General features: G+C 35.4%; 1 protein-coding gene across 4 annotated transcripts in view; it reads left to right on the top strand.

Annotated features, from left to right (window-relative positions):
• LOC149244624 (Ribosomal protein L18e/L15 superfamily protein) overlaps positions 1 to 9817 on the top strand; it is a 31006-nt gene extending 21189 nt beyond the window's left edge. For all 4 annotated transcript variants that reach the window (XM_089374923.1, XM_089374925.1, XM_089374924.1 and 1 more), the window contains 3 exons: positions 8231 to 8314; positions 8507 to 8599; positions 9012 to 9817. In XM_089374923.1, coding sequence (XP_089231049.1) covers positions 8231 to 8314; positions 8507 to 8599; positions 9012 to 9266 — 432 coding nt within the window. In that variant the 3' untranslated portion in view covers positions 9267 to 9817. The remainder of the gene's footprint in view (positions 1 to 8230; positions 8315 to 8506; positions 8600 to 9011) is intronic.
• Positions 9818 to 20994: the final 11177 nt, after the last annotated feature.

Raw genomic sequence — 20994 nt, 5'->3', positions numbered from 1 at the left:
GGATCCATCATTTTAATGCACAGTGATATAGTGTTTTACGCAGTGAAGTTTTTGTTATGGTCACGCCGTCTTCTTTCTTGAAAATCTTTTCCGCCTGCAAATAATCGTTTTTCCTTTTCGTTCAGCGGTTTGGGTCTAGTTACGTTAGGTTAGCATTAGTGTTGACGACTCCGGGCTTAGTGTTCACGCAGTTACGTTTTACAATCAGCATTCTCGCCTTCGAAGAGCCCTGCAAATCATTCTCTCGGCCTCTCATACTCACGCCGGTCGGTTCTGACTGCATATCATTTTACAGTTGGGCGTTTCTCGTTTTGATCGCATTTTCCAGGTCTTTAGCCATTTCGATATGCTTGCGTGATTTCCATTGTTGCTGCGGCTAGGGTTTCCATGCATAATCTTCGTGCCCTGCTATGCCTTGCGTTTTTTATTTCGATGCATTTTGTTTATTAGCCATGCGATTTAGTCTAGTTTCGTTATGTTTTTTTTTTACTTCTCTTTCAGATCTTAAATTTATTTCTTTTAAGTCTTTTATGTATATGTAGAAAAGATTTTGAATAGATAGATTTTTTTTATTAGTTTTTATATAGCTTTCATAAAAAATAAAAAAAAATAAAAATATAAAAAAAAATGTTTATATTTTAGAATTTGATCTAGGTTAGAGCTGTCTAGAATTTAGATTTAGATTTTAAATTTTTGATTTAATGTTAGCGTTAGTTTTATGCTATAGTTAGATTTTAGATTTTGATTTATGTTTTAAATTTTGTTATAAAAAAAAAATATAAAAAATAAAAATATTTTTGTTAGATTTTTTTAATTTTAATTTAATTTTTTGTTTAGTTTAGTTTTAAAATTAGATTAGTTTTAGAATTTTAAATTTTTTAGATTTATTTTTAATTTCCATAACATTGAAAAATAAAAATTGAAAAAAGATTTAAAATTTTTTGAAAAAATAAAAATTTTGTGGAAAATCATTTTGCCAGTTTCAGTTGCTTTCGCGATATATCTTTCATGCTGAGATCTGAATTTTTAAGTCGAAACACGAAATCCAATGTCTGGTTAATAATTCATGATGCTCATGGTGGTTTAAGGCATTTATTCCTTTAAAGCTTTCAGTGGTCGGATATCGTTTTGGTCACATGATTTAGCTGATGATAGATGGTTGCTGTTCATGGTCCATGTTTCTTTATCATTTAAAAAGTAATCATTTAAACTTTGACTCCACAAGGCACTGGTCTATTAAATCTCTAAATCCATCTAGTGCTTATCATATCGTGTATCGTGTCTCCCACCCAACTGTTTGGCAGTTGGTCTTCACTATCTCGCAGGGTCTACCCCCCTTAGCCGCGGGAGACAGGCTTAAACGGAGGGATCGGGGATCAGAGTGACAGCCCCCGGTCTGAGCGTTGTCGTGCCAATCTGCGCGACAACATTTTTTGGCGCCGTTGCCGGGGACATTTTATTCTCGGCGTTTCAACGACAATCATCCTTCTCATTTCTTATCTTTTCATCTGGCCCGGCAACGCCAACATTTTTTGGCGCCGTTGCCGGGGACACTTTTTCTCGGTGTTTTCAAACGACTTTTCATTCATCTTCTCATCTTTCTCATCTCTCATTTGAGCTGGCAGATTCGACCTTTAAGGTTATCATTCGGATCTTTAAGCTTTGAAGGAATAAATGCCTTAAACCACCATGAGCATCATGAATTATTAACCAGACATTGGATTTCGTGTTTCGACTTGAAAATTTCAGATCTCAGCATGAAAGATATATCGCGAAAGCAACTGAAACTGGCAAAATGATTTTCCACAAAATTTTTATTTTTTCAAAATTTTTTAAATCTTTTTTCAATTTTTATTTTTCAATGTTATGGAAATTAAAAATAAATCTAAAAAAATTTAAAATTCTAAAACTAATCTAATTTTAAAACTAAACTAAACAAAAAATTAAATTAAAATTAAAAAAATCTAACAAAAACATTTTTATTTTTTATATTTTTTTTATAACAAAATTTAAAACATAAATCAAAATCTAAAATCTAACTATAGCATAAAACTAACGCTAACATTAAATCAAAAATTTAAAATCTAAATCTAAATTCTAGACAGCTCTAACCTAGATCAAATTCTAAAATATAAACATTTTAGAATTTTGTTTATATTTTAGAATTTGATCTAGGTTAGAGCTGTCTAGAATTTAGATTTAGATTTTAAATTTTTGATTTAATGTTAGCGTTAGTTTTATGCTATAGTTAGATTTTAGATTTTGATTTATGTTTTAAATTTTGTTATAAAAAAAATATAAAAAATAAAAATATTTTTGTTAGATTTTTTTAATTTTAATTTAATTTTTTGTTTAGTTTAGTTTTAAAATTAGATTAGTTTTAGAATTTTAAATTTTTTTAGGATTTATTTTTAATTTCCATAACATTGAAAAATAAAAATTGAAAAAAGATTTAAAAAATTTTGAAAAAATAAAAATTTTGTGGAAAATCATTTTGCCAGTTTCAGTTGCTTTCGCGATATATCTTTCATGCTGAGATCTAAATTTTTAAGTCGAAACACGAAATCCAATGTCTGGTTAATAATTCATGATGCTCATGGTGGTTTAAGGCATTTATTCCTTCAAAGCTTTCAGTTGCCGGATATCGTTTTGGTCACATGATTTAGCTGATGATAGATGGTTGCTGTTCATGGTCCATGTTTCTTTATCATTTAAAAAGTAATCATTTAAACTTTGACTCCATAAGGCACTGGTCTATTAAATCTCTAAATCCATCTAGTGCTTATCATATCGTGTATCGTGTCTCCCACCCAACTGTTTGGCAGTTGGTCTTCACTATCTCGCAGGGTCTACCCCCCTTAGCCGCGGGAGACAGGCTTAAACGGAGGGATCGGGGATCAGAGTGACAGCCCCCGGTCTGAGCGTTGTCGTGCCAATCTGCGCGACAACAGAGTCGACTTGTTATTTTTAAGAGGCATAAGTATAATTTTATGTCATAATGAAAATACCAACCTTGCCTACCGTATTTCTCAACACTCCCTCTTAGTTAGGGAGGTACTTTTGATTTTTTCTCTGTCAAGATCAATCTCGCCGACCAATCTGTAGGTCTCATGGCCCACAACCTAAGGAAGAGATCATCAGTCTCAACACAAGGAAAGATACATAGCATCCTTCTCAAATCATCTCCTCGACCAAGAGCTCTCACAACACACAGCCTAAGGGGGGAACCAACAATACATCTCCCGGACCACAAGGTCTCACGACAACCTACATGAGGAATTAACAATACATCTCCCGAACCACATGGTTTCAGGGTGTGAAAATCCCTAGTTCTAATAATCACAGGAATCCTACTGCAACTCGCTGAATCTACTTCACCTAGATTGTAAATTACATTACAAGCTTATTTCAGATTTCTTCTTGAAACATTGAAGTAAATCACTGAAGCAGCCTACATCAATTAAATATGATTCTGAAACATAGAAACCGAGTAAGGAAAATAGAAACACATAGGACACAATTATTTATGGACAATAGTCCCCGGAAAAACCTAATGCGCGAAAACCGATTCAGCAGCTCTGAGGGTTTATTATTATTAAGCAGTAGCAAATTCTGAATACATCACTGAATACCTCACAATGTTATTCAGTTACAGACAATGTCACAAGGTTCATTGAACTTTAACCTTGAGGTTCAAATTTTGGCGAACTTTATTTTTTTTTGAGGTTTGACGAACCTCATCGAACTTCATAGCCATTGACCAAGTCCATAGATCAAAACTCATAAGCTCATGTCACAACTCAAGCTTGTAATCTATCCTTGCAGTTTCCATGTCCGTGATAACATTTTTGATGTTCACTGATGTTGATTTCTTACTATTTTATCCTATAATTCATTATATATATACGAACCTAATGGTGAACTTCATCCGAACCTCATCAAAAAATTCGAACTCAAACCAAACCTAATCAATGTCGAACCCGAACCATGTGACATTGCTTTCAACAAGCATCCCATGCTTTCAAAATACTTTTTACAATAAACATACCTCTTATGTCTACATGGGTTGGGATGTTAAGAAATTTCGGAGGATTTAGGCTTTTCTAGTCATTTTTCTGCATAGGGGATCCAAAAATTATGCAAATTTTTAGCCATACTTTCCAAGCCTCTTTTCTATGTTGCGTAAGTCCTTGGGTCTAAGTATGGTTTTGAATAATTGACATTCCACCCTATTCTTTGGGAAGACAACACTAGTTCTAGTTAACCTTTATTCTTTGTGTGGCTATCCCTTGTTATGCGCTAATATATGGAACCTGGGAGAGGGAGTAATGAATATGGATGACGGCCAAGATTTCAATCCAAAATTCAAAGTTGGCAACCTAGGTCATGGGTTATTTAATATATTTATCAATCTTCTTGTCAGTTCTTTAAATAACCACATCCCAAGGTTCTTCTGGGGAGGCTTGGAGCAAAGGAAAAGCCCCAAACTTACCATGTCATGATGCAACCAAGACCAATCGTGAGCAAACTATTAAGATGAAATAATTCACTCACTGTTCCTGTAACATTGGGTTTTGGCCTATTGACTGTTGCATCCTAAGGCTCTAGAATATTTGAAGTCAATCCACTGTGTTTTCCATTGAAACTTGCTTTTTAAAATGGTAAGAAAGGAGCCATCAATGAAGTGACTATATACCCACTGGACAGCTTCAGGCCCAAGGAGAGAATACCTTTGATAAGCCATCAGGCCAATCTGTTTTGGAGGAGATACAAGGCTTCAACAGCGATGACATAAAGTGCAGAAATCAGTAGACAACTTTGACAAGTTGACTTAAATATGTTGATTTCCTCAAATTTGGCTCGGTTGATGGAAAGTTAGGATGACACATCTGCAATTAGAGTTTCTATCGCTTATAAGAAAAATTGGCCAAATTTAAGGGCCTTAAGGATGGCCAGAATAAAAGACTATTTGACTTTGTTGTTGGGTTTTTCTCAATGTTACATGGGGACACATTCTGGAGGATAGTGGACATGCTCCCCAAATTGGGGTACTCCAAGATGGATGTTTCTCCATGTTCCCTTTTGGGAGAGATGCAAGGGGACACAAGAGGGATCATTCCTCTCAAAAAATGAGACACTCACATCCTTCCTTTTGACCAAAGTCTGTCTTTTCAAGGAATAAGAAGCCACAAAAGCAAAATAAACAATAAATGAAATGTAGACCTAATGCATAGGTAGATGAGGGACATGATGAACACAACGCCAGTCTTGGTTGGTGTGCTATTGAGTATTCTAGAGATTGCAAGTGATTTTGATTCAGATAGTGACATTCCCATGGTTGGTTCTTATTTCTTTGTGCAATAGTTGGATGTGGAGATTAGTGAGACATTGCCTTAAGTATTGATGCTCATTTGTCATTTGACCTGTTCTTGGATTGGTGATCTTAAGAATCGGATCTATATCTTCTAATTTTCTTAATATAATGAGAAATACAATGGTGGTAGATGATCTGTGTGCATTGTGATTATTATGTTGTTACATCATTACATGTATCATTTATGAAATACAATGGTGATAGATGATCTGTATATTGTGATTATTATGTTATCACATCATTATATGTATCATTTATGATTTATATGTTGTGTATTGATGTATGTTATTGGCTCATTGCTATGTATAAGATTTTAATAATCTATGTATCAGTTTTAAATTATTTTAATTTTATTTTTTTAGTATTTCGGGTAGTATCCCCAATGATGGAGACCTCAATGACCCCTATGATATTTCTTAGAATTGGTGGAGGGGGAGGGGAAGTGGTTGTGCTTCTATGCCCCCCAAATGCATTTCCCTGTTCTTGCGTCCTCTCTTCCCTGAAACTTGGTTACACCTTTCTTTTAAATTCTGGACAAGAAGAGCATCTAAGCCTAGGCATCTGGCTCACTCCATTCCTTTCCAAAGAACGACATTTCAGTTCTCTGTACCACTACCGATGTTTTGTGCCTTCCTTATTTCTGGAAACTTGTGCAATATAGGAATGAGGATATCTACCACAAGTTGCAAAAAATTTCAGCAACTGGGATTTTTGGGATGTTGACTTCAAATTGTCATATCTCCAGAACTATTGGTCCAATCGGGCTAAAAGTTTACCTGTAGATATTCTTCGTGATTACCTACCAAACTCCTTTGAATCACTTGATTTGGAGGTATGAGCAGAGTTATGCCTCCAGTAAGTCCATCTACTGTCTTGGCCTGCAAAAACCATAGTTCCTCAAAAGGTTGAATTGTGTTAGTCATGACTCTTGATACTTCTCAAAGTATCTATTATGACCATTTTCCAGAATGCTCTCAAAGTCTGCTTTCCAATGGTACTGATCTGGCTCCAACCTGAGCTCTTTGTCAAAAGTAATTGCCATTGTAATTTATGGGCCTTTGTTGCCCACTTTACACAGAATTACTCTCCGTGTATCAATTCATTTGTGTCTAAACACAAAATAGAGACACTACTACTGAAAATGATGAGAAGTGGAGAAATATCTTAGAAAAGAACACACATAACACATAAAAATAAAAATATATTCATGAAACATGCTTAACTCACAAAAAGAGGGTTGGGGGCACCTGCATTCTGAAGAGTGCATGACATCTGCAAATCTTGAATTAAGGAAGAGCTTCTGAAAAGTGCATTCAAAAGAATAATATGATTTGATCTATTGATAGGCTCAATCATAGAATTGAATGCAAAAATGGGGAAATCCCTATTTATACAAAAGGAGGGCAGGAAGCCCTGACTTGTTGCCCTGGTTAACTTTACTGTGTATTTAGGCCTTTATTAATACTAAACTCTATTTCTATTTTAAGCCATAACATTTGTAATTATAAGAAAGATTTGCTAAAGGACATACATACATAACTTTATGACTTCACAAAATTGCTCAGTTACATATTACAAATTGTTGTGTTTAAGACGTAACAATATTCCAATCTAAAAGTGGTATGCTGTCTCCACCTCTAACTATAATGCTTGCATTTATACTAGTTCTTGGTAATATGATACTAAAGCTAATTTATGATTTAATGTGCACCCAATCTTAGTTGACCTGCAACAAGCCCAATTAATTAGGATGGAAAGAAGTATTGTCTAAAATGCATAACTACTGTTTGACATAAAACACTAGGTAGGGGCTAAGGCAAGGTATGTAACCTGATATTTTATTGTCACTAAGAACAACTCTAATCTCTTCTGTCAGCTGGAGATTAAGGAGTGGTATAGAGACAGTGAAGATCTATGTATGGACAACATTTAGTTTGGGTTGTGGTCCTAACTGTCCAACTGTAGATTTGTCTCTTTACCTGAGCCCATGTTAATTAATATTGCATGGTGAAAGATGTTAGTCTGAAAATCATATTTGATGGACGAGGGAATGCAACAAATTTCATATAAACAATGCAATAAAGAAAGGGAGTGCAACAAATTTCATATAAACAATGCAATAAAGAATTGCATGTTAACAACACATATGTCAAAGAAGCATAATCACTGGACCTATCTCAATGCATGCCCAAGTTTTACTTGACTAAAATTTGATCCTTATATTCTGGAACTATAAAGATTGTCTTAGGACAAATTGTCCTAAAAATGTAGTTGAATGCATTGTCTATGCAAGACTCTAGGGAGGCATAACCTCAGCATGGATATGTTGAGACACATTACATGCTAAAGGATGATCTTGTAAAGTGTGTTCTTTGATAAACACAAGAAATGGTTGAACAATTTATTTTCTAATTGTGAATTGAAATCTTTGCTAGTTAGTTCTCATTTTTTTTCTGTATCCAGAAGCCATCTGGTCCAGTTTTCAAACCATTAAATTGTTGGTATGATTGCACGACTGACTCTTCCTCTCGTTTGTGATTGTTTGGATATTTTGAGCACTTGTGCTTTTATATTATGGGAATGGTCATCAGAGCTTCTTTCTTCTTCTTCCCTTTGAATGATTCTGTCTCGGATCTGTAATTAATTATATGCTCAGACGGCAGAGTAATTTGAGGACTACTTGGTATCAATGTACTCATTTGGTTCAACTATTGGAAGAGATGGAGGACTTCGTTAGTGCTAATGACTCCTTGAATGTTAATGACAATGTGATTTAGAAGTACCTTATATGTGGATATGATGAATTTCGTTACAATTTCTCATACATTGTTCTCATTCATCTTTTGTACACTGCAGCCTATTACCTTGGGGAAACTTGCAAGATATATAAATGCAGGTCGTATTGACTCTTCTGAACTGATTACAATGAAAACACTGAAGGTGAGTTAGTAAATTTTGTTTTAGTTGAGAATAACCTTTCGCAATGTCAAACTGTTACAATCAACTTTTACTTTGTCTTTTTTTCATTGCCTTATCCAGTTTTTGGAAATTTTTAATCTGTTAACCTCCAGTCTTTTTTTCATTGCCTTTTTCAGTCATGCCTACTTATTTATTTAATCTTAACACTTCCAGGACGTTGGAGCCATAGGAAAGCAGATTGAGGATGGTGTAAAACTGCTGGGGGGATCTGGGGCGAAGGACATCCAATGGCCCATTCATGTTGAGGTATAATTGCCCTTTAATTCTAGGTTCAAGCTAGTCAAAATGGGTTAGTATATTAATGGTTGAGTACCTTGAGGCTTGTAGAATGTTTTAGTTGCCCATAATGCTTTCTTGGGATCTGAACTCTAACAATTCATAGAATAAGAAGTCATTCAGAAACTATAGAGTTCGGAAATGTGAACACTTTTATGGTTCTTTCTTCAAGGTTTTTATTTTTATTTTTTATTCTGTTTTCTCTGGAATGCACATCATGCAAGTAAAATATGAATTTTAAATCTTTCTTATTTTCTGCGTGGTTCTTTTTTTAAGATATTAATACTTCTTAGATCCATAAAGCAATATCTGATGGAATGATGTGATTGTATGTTGTTATATTATTTGAGTTTCCTAGCTTGATATGAACATGATTTAACAGGTAAGCCGAGTTACGACACCAGCAAAAGAAGCAATTGAAGCTGCTGGAGGAAGTGTTAGGAGAGTGCATTACAATAGACTTGGCTTGCGAGCTCTTTTAAAGCCAGAATGGTTTGAAAAGAAGGGCCGTCTATTGCCACGAGCGGCACGCCCACCACCAAAGCTGCGACCTAAAGTTGACAGTATTGGTCGTCTACCTGCTCCAACCAAACCCATACCTTCTACAAGTGAAAACAAAACTGAATCGTCTGCTTAAACTAGTTAAAGTTCGAAATTGATTCTATTCCAGTAAGATTGGTTCAGAAAAGAATGTGATGGGTTTCGGAATCTAGATATTTTCAGTAATTTCTGTGGTTCGTAGAGAATCATTCTAGCTGGAAATCCTTGATACTAATCAGATTATACTACTCCGTTTTACCATTTTTTTCTTTTTAGAAAGGTCCCTTGGCCTGTGGTACGCAAGGGGCACTCACTGTGAAGAGATCAAGGTTTAAATCTTGGGGACATCTTGCATTGCACCATTCTCCAAATGGTGCTACGAAATAAACAAATCTTAACTTGCACAAAATTTTTTCTCCACTTGGTTGAGGTTATAAAAAGAGAAGTGTATTTGCCCTGAATGTGCATCCCATGTGGCAGTTGGCAAAGTGGATTGTATCTCCAGTTCCATTGTGCAATTTACCACTTCAGATGAGTGGCCCCGTATTCTTCAACAGATGTTTCTCAATATTTGATTGAATAGTCGCACAATATTTTTGACACTATTACAATTTTACAAGTACAACCAGACATGTTTTTGGCTGTTCATTCTATGGCATCTCCTATGGTTTCGATTTTATTTGTTCTGATAAGATAGTTTATGATAGGCAGGCTGTTCAGTTTCTGCTGTTGGCTGTTTAGGCTATGATGTGATTATTTCTTTTTGTATGTGGATAATATTCTTTTGCATACAGAAGTGCTTTGAGATTGTTGCTATTAGCTGAGGTGTGAATAATCACTAGATGGGGTGGGTGTTCCTCTCGTTTGTATTCCTTAATGTCAAATGCTTGGAATTATTCTATTTAATCATATGTTAAAAAGCCATTGTAACCAGCATGCCAAACGGAAAATAATAAAAAGTCACAGGGGTTCTTCAAGGTCTAGCCCCTTATTGAAAGATATTATTTTGGGAATATATTTTGTTACACTCTGTTCTCACAGAGTATCTAGAGTGATCTAAATTGATATGATATTTAACATAACATTAAGATTTTTTTCCTGGTGGGGGTATTATTCTGGAACAGAGGAGTTTCTTCCGAATAATGATTACAAGGTTTATTTCTGATCAATTTTGGTTTAAATACAAACTATGTCTAGTTGGTCATGATAAAAAAAGGTACGTTCTCTTTGGTTGGTCAAGGACTCGAGCCTTTTTGACTGGAGTTGGTAAAACTATTTTTAATATCAGCTTTACAACATTGACCTTCAACTACAAAGCGTTGACAAAGTTGCCCATGATAAAAAGTTCGTTTCTTTTTGGTTGGTCAAGCCCTTTGCCACCAGTGAGGGTAAAACTGCTTACAGTATTAACTTTAAAACTTTTGGGTGTTTTTTTTGGTAAATTCGGCTTGGTCAAGCTATTTATAATATCAACTCTACAACATGGTGGGCTTCAACTACAAAGCGATGACAAAGTTGGCCGTGTTAAAAAATTTATTTTCTTTTGGGTTGGTCAAGCCCATTTCCACTGGAGACGGTAAAACTGCTTATTCTATTAACTCTAAAACATGAGCTGTGAACAAGTGGGTCATGATAAAAGTAAAATTATTTTCCTTTTGGTCGGTCGAATCACTGGAGAGAGTAAAACTAATATTATCAACTTGCACCATGATGAACTTCCACTACAAAGCTGATCTTGTGAAAACCATCATAGACCGCATAAAGCATAGGTATATTGATTGATTAACCATACCCCACCTTTACAGTAGTGCATAAATATTAACAAGGATCTGCTTCTTCCCCTTGAAAAGATTTGGTCAGCCTCATTATCAATGTGAAGAGATGGTAAAAAAGGTTATGGATTATGCAGAGGTTATGATTAAGTTCATAAAAAAATTTGGTCGGTACGTGTCTTATTTATTTATTTATAATGATTAGGTTTCACAAAGAAAGTATGCAACTATTTTTTCACGAATAAATTTTCATGTGAATAAATTGAAAGCCAATATTGCTCTGTAAAGTTGAATTATTGATAAAAGGGATATATTTTTAGATATTGGCTATAATTTGAGAATTCTTTGGGTTTTGAATAGAAAGTCTAAGATTGCAGAGAAAATATATTTTTGTTTTCAATGAAACAAAATTATTAAATATTTATACAACAGGAAATTACAAGTACATAATGCACACCTGCACTATAGTAGCAGGGGCTAAAACCCGCTTAATCGCACAAGCCAATAAGATCTTGTTTTATCATAACATTGATGATCTTCTGCTCAAAATGCCGAAACAAATGAGCATATTTATCTATTTAGAAACTACCTACTTCACTGTATCAAATTAGACATGACAAAATACAGTTGATGACTATGATATCTTAGATACCACTTGGACTAGTGCTCTTTTTATTTTTTGTCATTCTCCCTTGAGAATTAAGTTTCAGTGTTCACACATGGTTGGTTTCCCTTGCTATTGGTAGAGAGTGATGAATCTGTTGTCACTTGAACTTGGAGGTGAATAAAAGTAAATTTCTTCATTCTCCCGGGAGGTTTATGTAGCTAAAATTCATTTAGCTTCCTCCCACTTCATATAATTCATCAAACTCACTTGTTTGCCTTTGAAGTTTCAAGCTCTCCTTGACAAGCCTACAGACAAGTCCTTGACTTGCTCCATGAATGACTTGTAGAAGTATTTGCCACTTTAACCCTAATCTCTCTTTCTCAAAGTGCATACCAATTGTCTTCTAGCCTCTTCACATTCTTTGTTAGCAACAATTTGAAGGATCTAATCATTCCTTCATTGAACCATTGTATTGAAACTAAGAACCAATTAGGTTGTACTATTTTTGTTGATTTGTCTTTTCTTCTTTATCTAAGCCTCATGTATCAATCTTTGAATTTAAAGGAATTGACATACCTCTATTCATAGTCGAACAAAAATTAAAAAGGAATCTTCCTAAGATTTGCTCCTCAGTTTACTAATTTATGTGTTGTTGAAGTTGCATTGGATATATACATAGTTCACACACTAAATGAAGGCCATTTTGGCTACATTACATACCATAAAAGAATTAGATTATTGAAGCCGTTTTGGCGAGGATACACATTATTTGTGATTTTTGAAATTAAAACTTTGCCATTCACTTGCTCCATGAATGACTTGTAGAAGTATTTGCCACTTTAACCCTAATCTCTCTTTCTCAAAGTGCATGCCAATTGTCTTCTAGCCTCTTCACATTCTTTGTTAGCAACAATTTGAAGGATCTAATCATTCCTTCATTGAACCATTGTATTGAAACTAAGAACCAATTAGGTTGTACTATTTTTGTTGATTTGTCTTTTCTTCTTTATCTAAGCCTCATGTATCAATCTTTGAATTTAAAGGAATTGACATACCTCTATTCATAGTCGAACAAAAATTAAAAAGGAATCTTCCTAAGATTTGCTCCTCAGTTTACTAATTTATGTGTTGTTGAAGTTGCATTGGATATATACATAGTTCACACACTAAATGAAGGCCATTTTGGCTACATTACATACCATAAAAGAATTAGATTATTGAAGCCGTTTTGGCGAGGATACACATTATTTGTGATTTTTGAAATTAAAACTTTGCCATTCATTACATATCATTTATACAAGGTCCCTAGCACATTAAGCTTTTGATACCTAATTTACTTGCTACAAATAATTTTTGAAGAAGTGTCGAGGCCTTGACTAGCACATCAGAGTTTTAATACCTAATTTACTTGCCACAAATAATTTTTTAACAAGTGTTGAGACCTTGGCTATGGTTACTAGTTTTGATATTTGTGTTTGTAGCAAACTTTGATAACATATATCCACTTGAATTTATGACAAACCACCTAGGGTGCATCAATTTATGTTAATTTAATTAGTATAAATATAGATTCAAATACATGACATGAATATATTTTCAATGACCATAAATATGCATTTTTTCAAAAGTATGCAAATTTTCAGTGCAAGGTCTATTGGAATAAAATAAAAATAAATATCATTTAACATGTAGAAATCTCTGGAATCTGAAGGTAGGTTTAACCTGATTTACTTGTTCAATGTACTACCCAAGATGGTATATGGGTGTGCCAGGTGGTCTCACCCAGTTGAACGTCTCTGTCAATCTAGGATCTTGGTTTTCCAAAGAGGGCAAATAATGGATCATCAATTTACATGGTCATGAGGGAATGAAATATATGCACACTTTGGATGGTCATGAGGGAATGAAATATATGCACACTTTGGATGGGGGCATGGTTCAACAAACAATACTGGGAGCTTCTCCCGTGCGGGGGTTATGATTTTTATGTTCTTGCAGAAATCTAAGATAATCCAAATTTACGAGATCTTTACAAGAAGGACACCTGATTGTTCAAGAGGTACACTGCAACACTTGGGCTAGTTCTAAAAGGGAAGTATGTACACAAGAGAGAGTCAATTTAGGAATATTTTTGACGGTTGTCATTTGAGATGGGGAAACATCCTTTCTGGAAGTAGAGGAAAAGGATATGGTAGCTAAATACGTGATTTTTGAAATATGTGTGGTGGTGATATTTTGGAATTTTGGTAATTTAGGAGCTTCAATGACCCAACGTTGGGGGAAAGTAAGGTTTTCCCATCTAATAGTATGATCAATTTTTTGATTTGAAGTGTCTGTGATGACAACTATGTTGGAAATAATACTGAGAGGGGGGGTGAATCAGTATTATCAGATCAATAATTTAATTTTCAAAACTGATTTGTATACGCTACTTCAACTTAGTGAACTAGCGTGTATACACAATTGTACTTAATGCAACCAGTGTATATGCAGAGATCTTTTGATTTACCCAAATTATCATGCATTGAACTTTAACTAGTATATCAGGAATTCATTAGACAGTGCAGTAAAAACATAATAAAGCATCACACATAAGCAACACATGAACACCAAGATATAAGGTGGAAACCCAATGTGGGTGAAAACTACCTGCTGCAATCGTCTCTGTTTTCTTTTAATAATAAGAAAATTTTGTTTACAATTTTTATACTGGTGCAGTCTTATACCAGTACGTAGGCTTCTACCTGTAGAAGGCTACAACCTTTTCTCGTTCCCCAGCTTCTATTGGAAGGGCGCTACAACCCCTAGCTCTTGTACTAGCTGATATGTTTACTAGTACATAGGTGCCGGCCTACAGAAGGCTATGACCTTCTCTTTTCTTCCAGGGACCACGTTTCATAAATTTCAGACTGGATCTATCAATAACATCATTCAATCATCAAATATATTTGCATCAACCAATCTCCTTTTGAACCAACCACAACCAAATCAATCAATCACTCCATCAATCTGATCATTCAGAATACTTCCAAAACCCAAGCAATAAGCCAGAACACTGCAACATTAAACAGAAACAACTAAAACATATTTTATAAGGTATACGCTACTTCCATGTGTCGAACTTGCGTGCATACGTGCTTTCCTCAAAGTGAACCAGCGTACAGATCTGCAAATCAAATTTATGATGGATATGCTGTTTTGATATGCAGAACCAATGTGTATACACTTCTTTTCTAAAGTGAACCTATGTACAGATCTGTAAAAGATGATTTAAACATAACAACTATTCCAGAGTTCAGTCATACCCAGATCATCATATTTACAAACTACAACATGCGCCCGTTATTCAGATACATGATCAAACCACATAAAGATAATTCACTTCAAGCCTTAAGATCTTGATACATCATTAGATCTTATCTTTCATCAAATGCTAAGGTTCATCCTTGGTTCAAATCAAGCACAACACCATAAGCCAATACCCTGCATATTAGATCTCACACTATATCAGATATTCGATACTTTCACACATGGTTTAATGATCTTCTCCTCCTTTTATAGTCTTAGGCCTTTCTCAATACCATGGACCAAAACTACTTAGGACCAATACCTTGGACCAAATACCTGAGGTCAATACCTCAGCCCTGATACCTTTTGGACCAATACCATGGATCAAAATACCATGGACCAAATACTTCGGACCAAACACTTAGTTTTCCAAGGTATACATGCTTTTCTTTTTGTGAATGTGCATGTGTACGTATACGCGACTTGTATACAGTGAACCCACGTGTATACGCGGCTTGGTCAATGGTGAACTTGTGTATACCTCTCATTCTTCATTTTGTGTACTTTGATCTGTACATCTGTGCTATTAACCTGCAGTATTGTGATTTATCATCTGAGTGAGTTGCTTTCTGAACTGATTCCTTGAAGCTACGTTGTATTTCATCACATTTGTACACTCCTGTCATGCATTTTGTCACATCTGATATCTCTTCTGTAGACTCATCTAGTTACCATATACAAGTGAGTTGTTCTGCCACAAGTGGATTGCGATCAAGTACAACACATACATCATAATGCCAACAAACTACACTTCACTGGGAGTCTCTACTTGGGGTACGAAGGACAGCATGGTAGAGAGTATTTGTGTGTCTAAAACAACCCCTTGTATGTATTGAAATGTTTGTCCTTTGCCTTCTCAGATCAAACCCTCTGGGTTTGATATGCAATTGTAGAATATTTTTTAGATGTTCATCAAAGTATACAGTGAAAAATTTGGGTAGCAATCAAACCAAACTGGTCCACCTGACAGAGGGGCTACTATCCCACCAATGAGTGTATTTATTATGAGTCAGGTCTCTTATAGTGGCGAGAACAAAAGTGTTCAACCCTTTAAGTGTAAGGGTTGACACACCTATCCTTATACAACCCAGATGTAGATAATTTGTCCCACGTCTTTTGGCTTCGGCCTGGGGTTCCTTAGGGTTAAATAGTGGTATAATTTTACTGTGCCACAGTTCTGTTGGACTTCAGAAACACGTGGTATATTTTGTACTGTGGCACAGTTTTGCTGGACTTCAGAAAAACATTCTTTAACAGAAACCCTGGTTATGGCTTTCAAATGAAACATAGACAAATCACTGTAAACTTCACTGGGAGATATAGAAGGAAGCTTCTAGGCAACATATGGTTGGACCTCAGAGATTTCGATTTCAAAATGGTTTAGTGGTTTAGAACTACAAACATTGAAGAGACTTTGTACACCATTTTGTTCTTCATTGTCAATTTCACGAGCTTCTCTAAAATACATAGACTTTCTAGGTGCATCCATTTTAAGAGAGAGTTTTAAATCTGTGTTACCCAGGAACCAGATGTTATTGGCTTTGATGCCAATATGATGCAGGGGCTTCCTTCGATAGAGAATGAAGCTTGCAATGAACGAACAACCCTTTGATGAACGGACAACCCTTCTCTTACTCGAACTTGTACACGAAACTTCAAATAGACTCAATGCCAAAAACACTCTTCACATGACCTCTGGCCTTTACGGGCTTTGATGGCATTCCAGAATCTTAAGCAAACCTCCAATGAACTTAAGAGAGAGTATTCATTCAAACAAGAGACACTATTTTTTTTGATAACACATAATTCTGTAAACACTCTTCTTTTATTTATATCACAAGCATATTACATAACAAAGGTGGATTGACTCGACATCCTTAGAGCTCTGCCACTTTAGGTTCAGACATGCATTATCATGCACATGTGCAGGGTTGTCGAACTCTAAAATACCACTGGTCTTGAATCTACTCAAGATGCATACATGGTCGCACAAAATATCAAATTTAGAGAAAACTCTAGCACCTGCTATTCTAAATTTCAGACATGCCTTGTGTGGAATTGGGTATGTATCATCAGCGAGAACAACATTGATAGGTTTATAGTTTATAACTAGATGAGGTATCACTCAAATTTGTTCTGAGTGTTTGTTGACATAAAACCCATAGCAATTCAAAGCGCTGTCAGATTCTTTGATGAGTTTCTTATTTAGAATATTCTGGATTTCCTTCTGACACAATTTTCTATATTCTTCATTCATTGGGATTGTTCAACTTTTACAGGGCTTTCCAGTGTATTTAGCTTTATAGGGAAATTCAACATAATATTGCTTTCGGTGCCAGAAAGCATTTGGTTCTTCTGCACACACTTCTGCTTCAAACTGTTGTTGAAATGTTTGTATCTGTGCCCTGATGGTCTGTTGTAACCTTTCTTCGATCCATAGATGCTCTCTTATTCTTGATGTCTTGCAACATGTTTCTGTTGGAAAATGTAACTAAGTTCGGCCTTCATAAATGGTACTTGAGTCAAAATGTAATATTTATAAAAAAAAAAGCAAAAAGAATTTTATTATTAAATTAAATTGATTTGTTAAAGCATGGATTTCATGCTTGGTAAAATTTCATAGTTCAAGCCTCCATTGAAGGCTTTAGGTTAATTGTCAAATTATCATGTCGGCTCATTAATGGACAAACAACTATATATATAAGGATGAGGACTTCACATTACTAACACATAATTTCGGATAAGGATTTCAGAGAACAAGTTTCAGTGCTATACGTTCGGATAAGGGCAAAACATTTCGATGTCATTACAGGGAGTTCGGATATGGCATCAAGATGATCTCCATGCTCCCACAGATTGGTGTTAGGCCTCCCACAATTCGGTATTATACTCCCACGTTTCAGTACTATGCTTCCACAGTTCGGTATGCTCTCACAGGATTAAAGGCTATTACAGTGACCTCTGTTTGATGGTCTCACATCACCACAATGACCTCATCTCGGTGCTAGTACAATGACTTCAGTTTGATGTTATTAAAGTGGTGTTTTCACAGTGTCACAATGCTATTATAATGTTGCTATCACAGTGGATGAAGGAGCTCAGATTAGGTGCAAAAGTAATATCTTCAAAGGATCAAAATGTGAATATGAATGACTGCTACATGAGCTATAGAACTGGAGAATGACAAGGTTGACTTGATGGATGGAAGTAGTCTCGAGTTGGAGTTGTAAGGGTCTTGGTCGTCTCATCTTGAATCTATTGAAGGAAGAATTTTCACTAGGTTTTCCCCTAGAGTAAGGGTTTTCTCTGGCAACATGCTTACATCTTGTGTACTCTTTTATTTGTTGCTTGGAATTAGTGTTGATGATAAGAAAAAATAAATTGAAAAAACTAATAATAATAACAAAAACATCACAAGATAATGTCATTACTAAGAGAAATCATTTTACAACCATCTCTATGGATTTTCCAACAATTTTATGTCTTTGTTGGATCTTCCATAACTTCAACCATTATAGAGACCTGGGGGATGAGAAAAATAGAAGAGCGACTTTGAGGGGCTCATCTTCTTTTGTAAGAATAGTCATAAAATATCATGCTTTGCCAATTTTTAATCTGGTGGATCCATGAGGCTCTACTATTGCTAGGAATGGCGTTTCTAGTATGCAATCAATGGGGATGTTGGATATTGCAAATTTTGTATTCATGCATCAATCCTTGAAACATAATGTCGCTCTTGGGATTCCATATTGAAGATTTAGCTGATGATCTCCAATTCCTATAATCACTTTGTTTGAGTGCGATTTGTGCCAATATCTAGCAGGTATTTATTTTTTATCTAGAACATTGATATCATATCCACTATTTATCAATGTCTTAAGCAAATTATTTTGTCCTTGTATGAAAAGGTTTATCATGACATGGAATTGTTGATGTTGAATGGCAAGCATTCTCACAAAGCTCAATCCACTTAAATCACTGGACTCATAAATCTCAACATTGGGATTTCTAATTGGAAAATGAGGTTCCGTTTCAAAATATCCAGCAACTAGGACTTTGGCAGGCTTCTTCCCTTTCTCAATATCCGTAATCTTCTTTTTTAACTCAACAATCTCTTTTTTCAGAAGATTTATTTCATTTCCTAAATCACTTAGAGCAAGTGTTCTAGGATTTTCACTTAGAGTAAGTGTTCTAGGATTTTCTGCCCTATTTTGTAGCATGAAAGATTTGGTATTCCTTTGAAAAGAAGCATGGACAAATAAAGGCTTTTTGTCGTCGTACTTACTGGAGCTAGTGGAAGTGGCTGGTTGCGATTTCAACATTGTTTTCAAAAATATGTCCATCAGACTCTCTTTCATCTCTCCTCCTGGAAGAGATTTGATACCTGCAAGGAGTTTTGCATCCTCATCATCTTTGTTGTGAGCCATACAAATATTTAATTTTTGGGGCGGCTCTGCTGCCTTTTCTCTGTGGGGTTATCTGCATCAGAATAATCTGTGCTATCTTCATATGTACATTCACAAAATTCAGAATCTTCACAGTAACATTTAATAAGTAGGACATCATTTTCTATATCTGATGAAGATTTTGAGCTAAAGCTGGAGGTTTTAGTACTATCATCACAACACCCTTTTGTTAGGATATGAACTTCTTCTTTGAATGGAAAGGGAGCACGTGGGCATTGGTTGGTGTTGTGGTAGGGTGACTGACACCTATTGCATTTACGGGTCGAGACAGATTATACTTGCTAGGCTTTTTGGGCTCTTTCCCGCTAGAGTTTTTGTGCTATGTCTTGAGACTTCTTTCCCTGATTTCATTTGGATTCTTCTCGCTTTGGACACCTATTTTCCAAGTGGCCCTTTTGGCCACAAAGCCAACACACAATTTAGCAATTTTCCAATTGAGCAATTCTCCAGGCAGGACGAATAGAACTGTATCCTATCTCTCGAGCCAGACAAATGATGAGCCTGAATGCAGTTTTTCTGGTTAACCGAATCAACCCATAGCTTTGAATCACCATAAAAATCCATCTGCTGAATATCAAGGAATATGCAAAATTTCAGAAGGCCAGAGAGAGCCATAGCTTCCGCCATATTATTAGATCCCTGACCCCATGCCAATAAGCAGAGAATTGAGAAATTTCAGAAATAAATATGTAGAAGCCGCATCCGCATTGACCCTGTTGAGCTGCCCCATCGAAAAAGGCAGAAGGCTGATGAGGACGAACATAAGAAAGCCTGTCTTAGGATGATATTATTCTCTTAGCTGGTTCCTGAGGGAAAGATTCAGCATAAACAGTAATTTGATCGATAACCTTAGCTGGGGAAAATTTGGAATGATTAAAAATGCAGGAGTTTCGCCCTTTCCATATAAACCATAATGCTAAGATGCCAATTCTGCGCTAATTTTTTTTTTCTTGCTGCAATCCATAAGCCACTCCTGAATCGATACCAGCCTGTCAATCTTGAAACCATAGGCATGTTCTAAATCTGGCCATATATGAGTTGACTGCTTGCATTCCAGAAAGATGTGGAAGTTCGATTCCGCCTGTTTCATCATATTGTATGTGATTTTGGAGAAGCATAAATGCATTGTTTTTCATTATATTGTGTATAATTTTCGAGAACCATAAATGCACATAACTACATTTCATATTCAAAATGAGTCAAACAAAAAGGGAACATCTACTCTAACACTTAACTCATTCAACAAAACTAGCATGCTTAAAAATTTATGGTGATATATTTGGATAAATTAAAAACTAAGCCAATCTACATTTCATATCCAAAATGAGTCAAACAAAAAGGGAACATCCACTCTAACACTCAACTCATTTAACAAAACAAAACTAGCATGCTTAAAAATTTATGGTGATATATTGGGATAAATTGTTCACGAATAAAACTATTCAACGAAACATGATAATTATTGATTTGAGGCTTCTATGATTTATATTATGTGTGGTGTTGTCTTCTGGAGTCATCGCATACAAATTTTTGGAATCGACGTTTCGAACCATCCTCTATGGTTCATCATCAGGATAGATCCATGAGTGAAGAAGTCAGGACTCAATAGTGTAAATAAATAAAGGTGAGGGT

This window comes from Pinus tabuliformis, chromosome 8 (assembly GCF_031772625.1).
Source record: "Pinus tabuliformis cultivar Carrire ecotype Pingquan chromosome 8, CPIR1, whole genome shotgun sequence".
In the NCBI taxonomy this organism is placed as follows: Eukaryota; Viridiplantae; Streptophyta; class Pinopsida; order Pinales; family Pinaceae; genus Pinus; species Pinus tabuliformis.
Note: the sequence above shows the minus strand (reverse complement) of the source record. Positions and strands in the feature narration are given on the sequence as shown.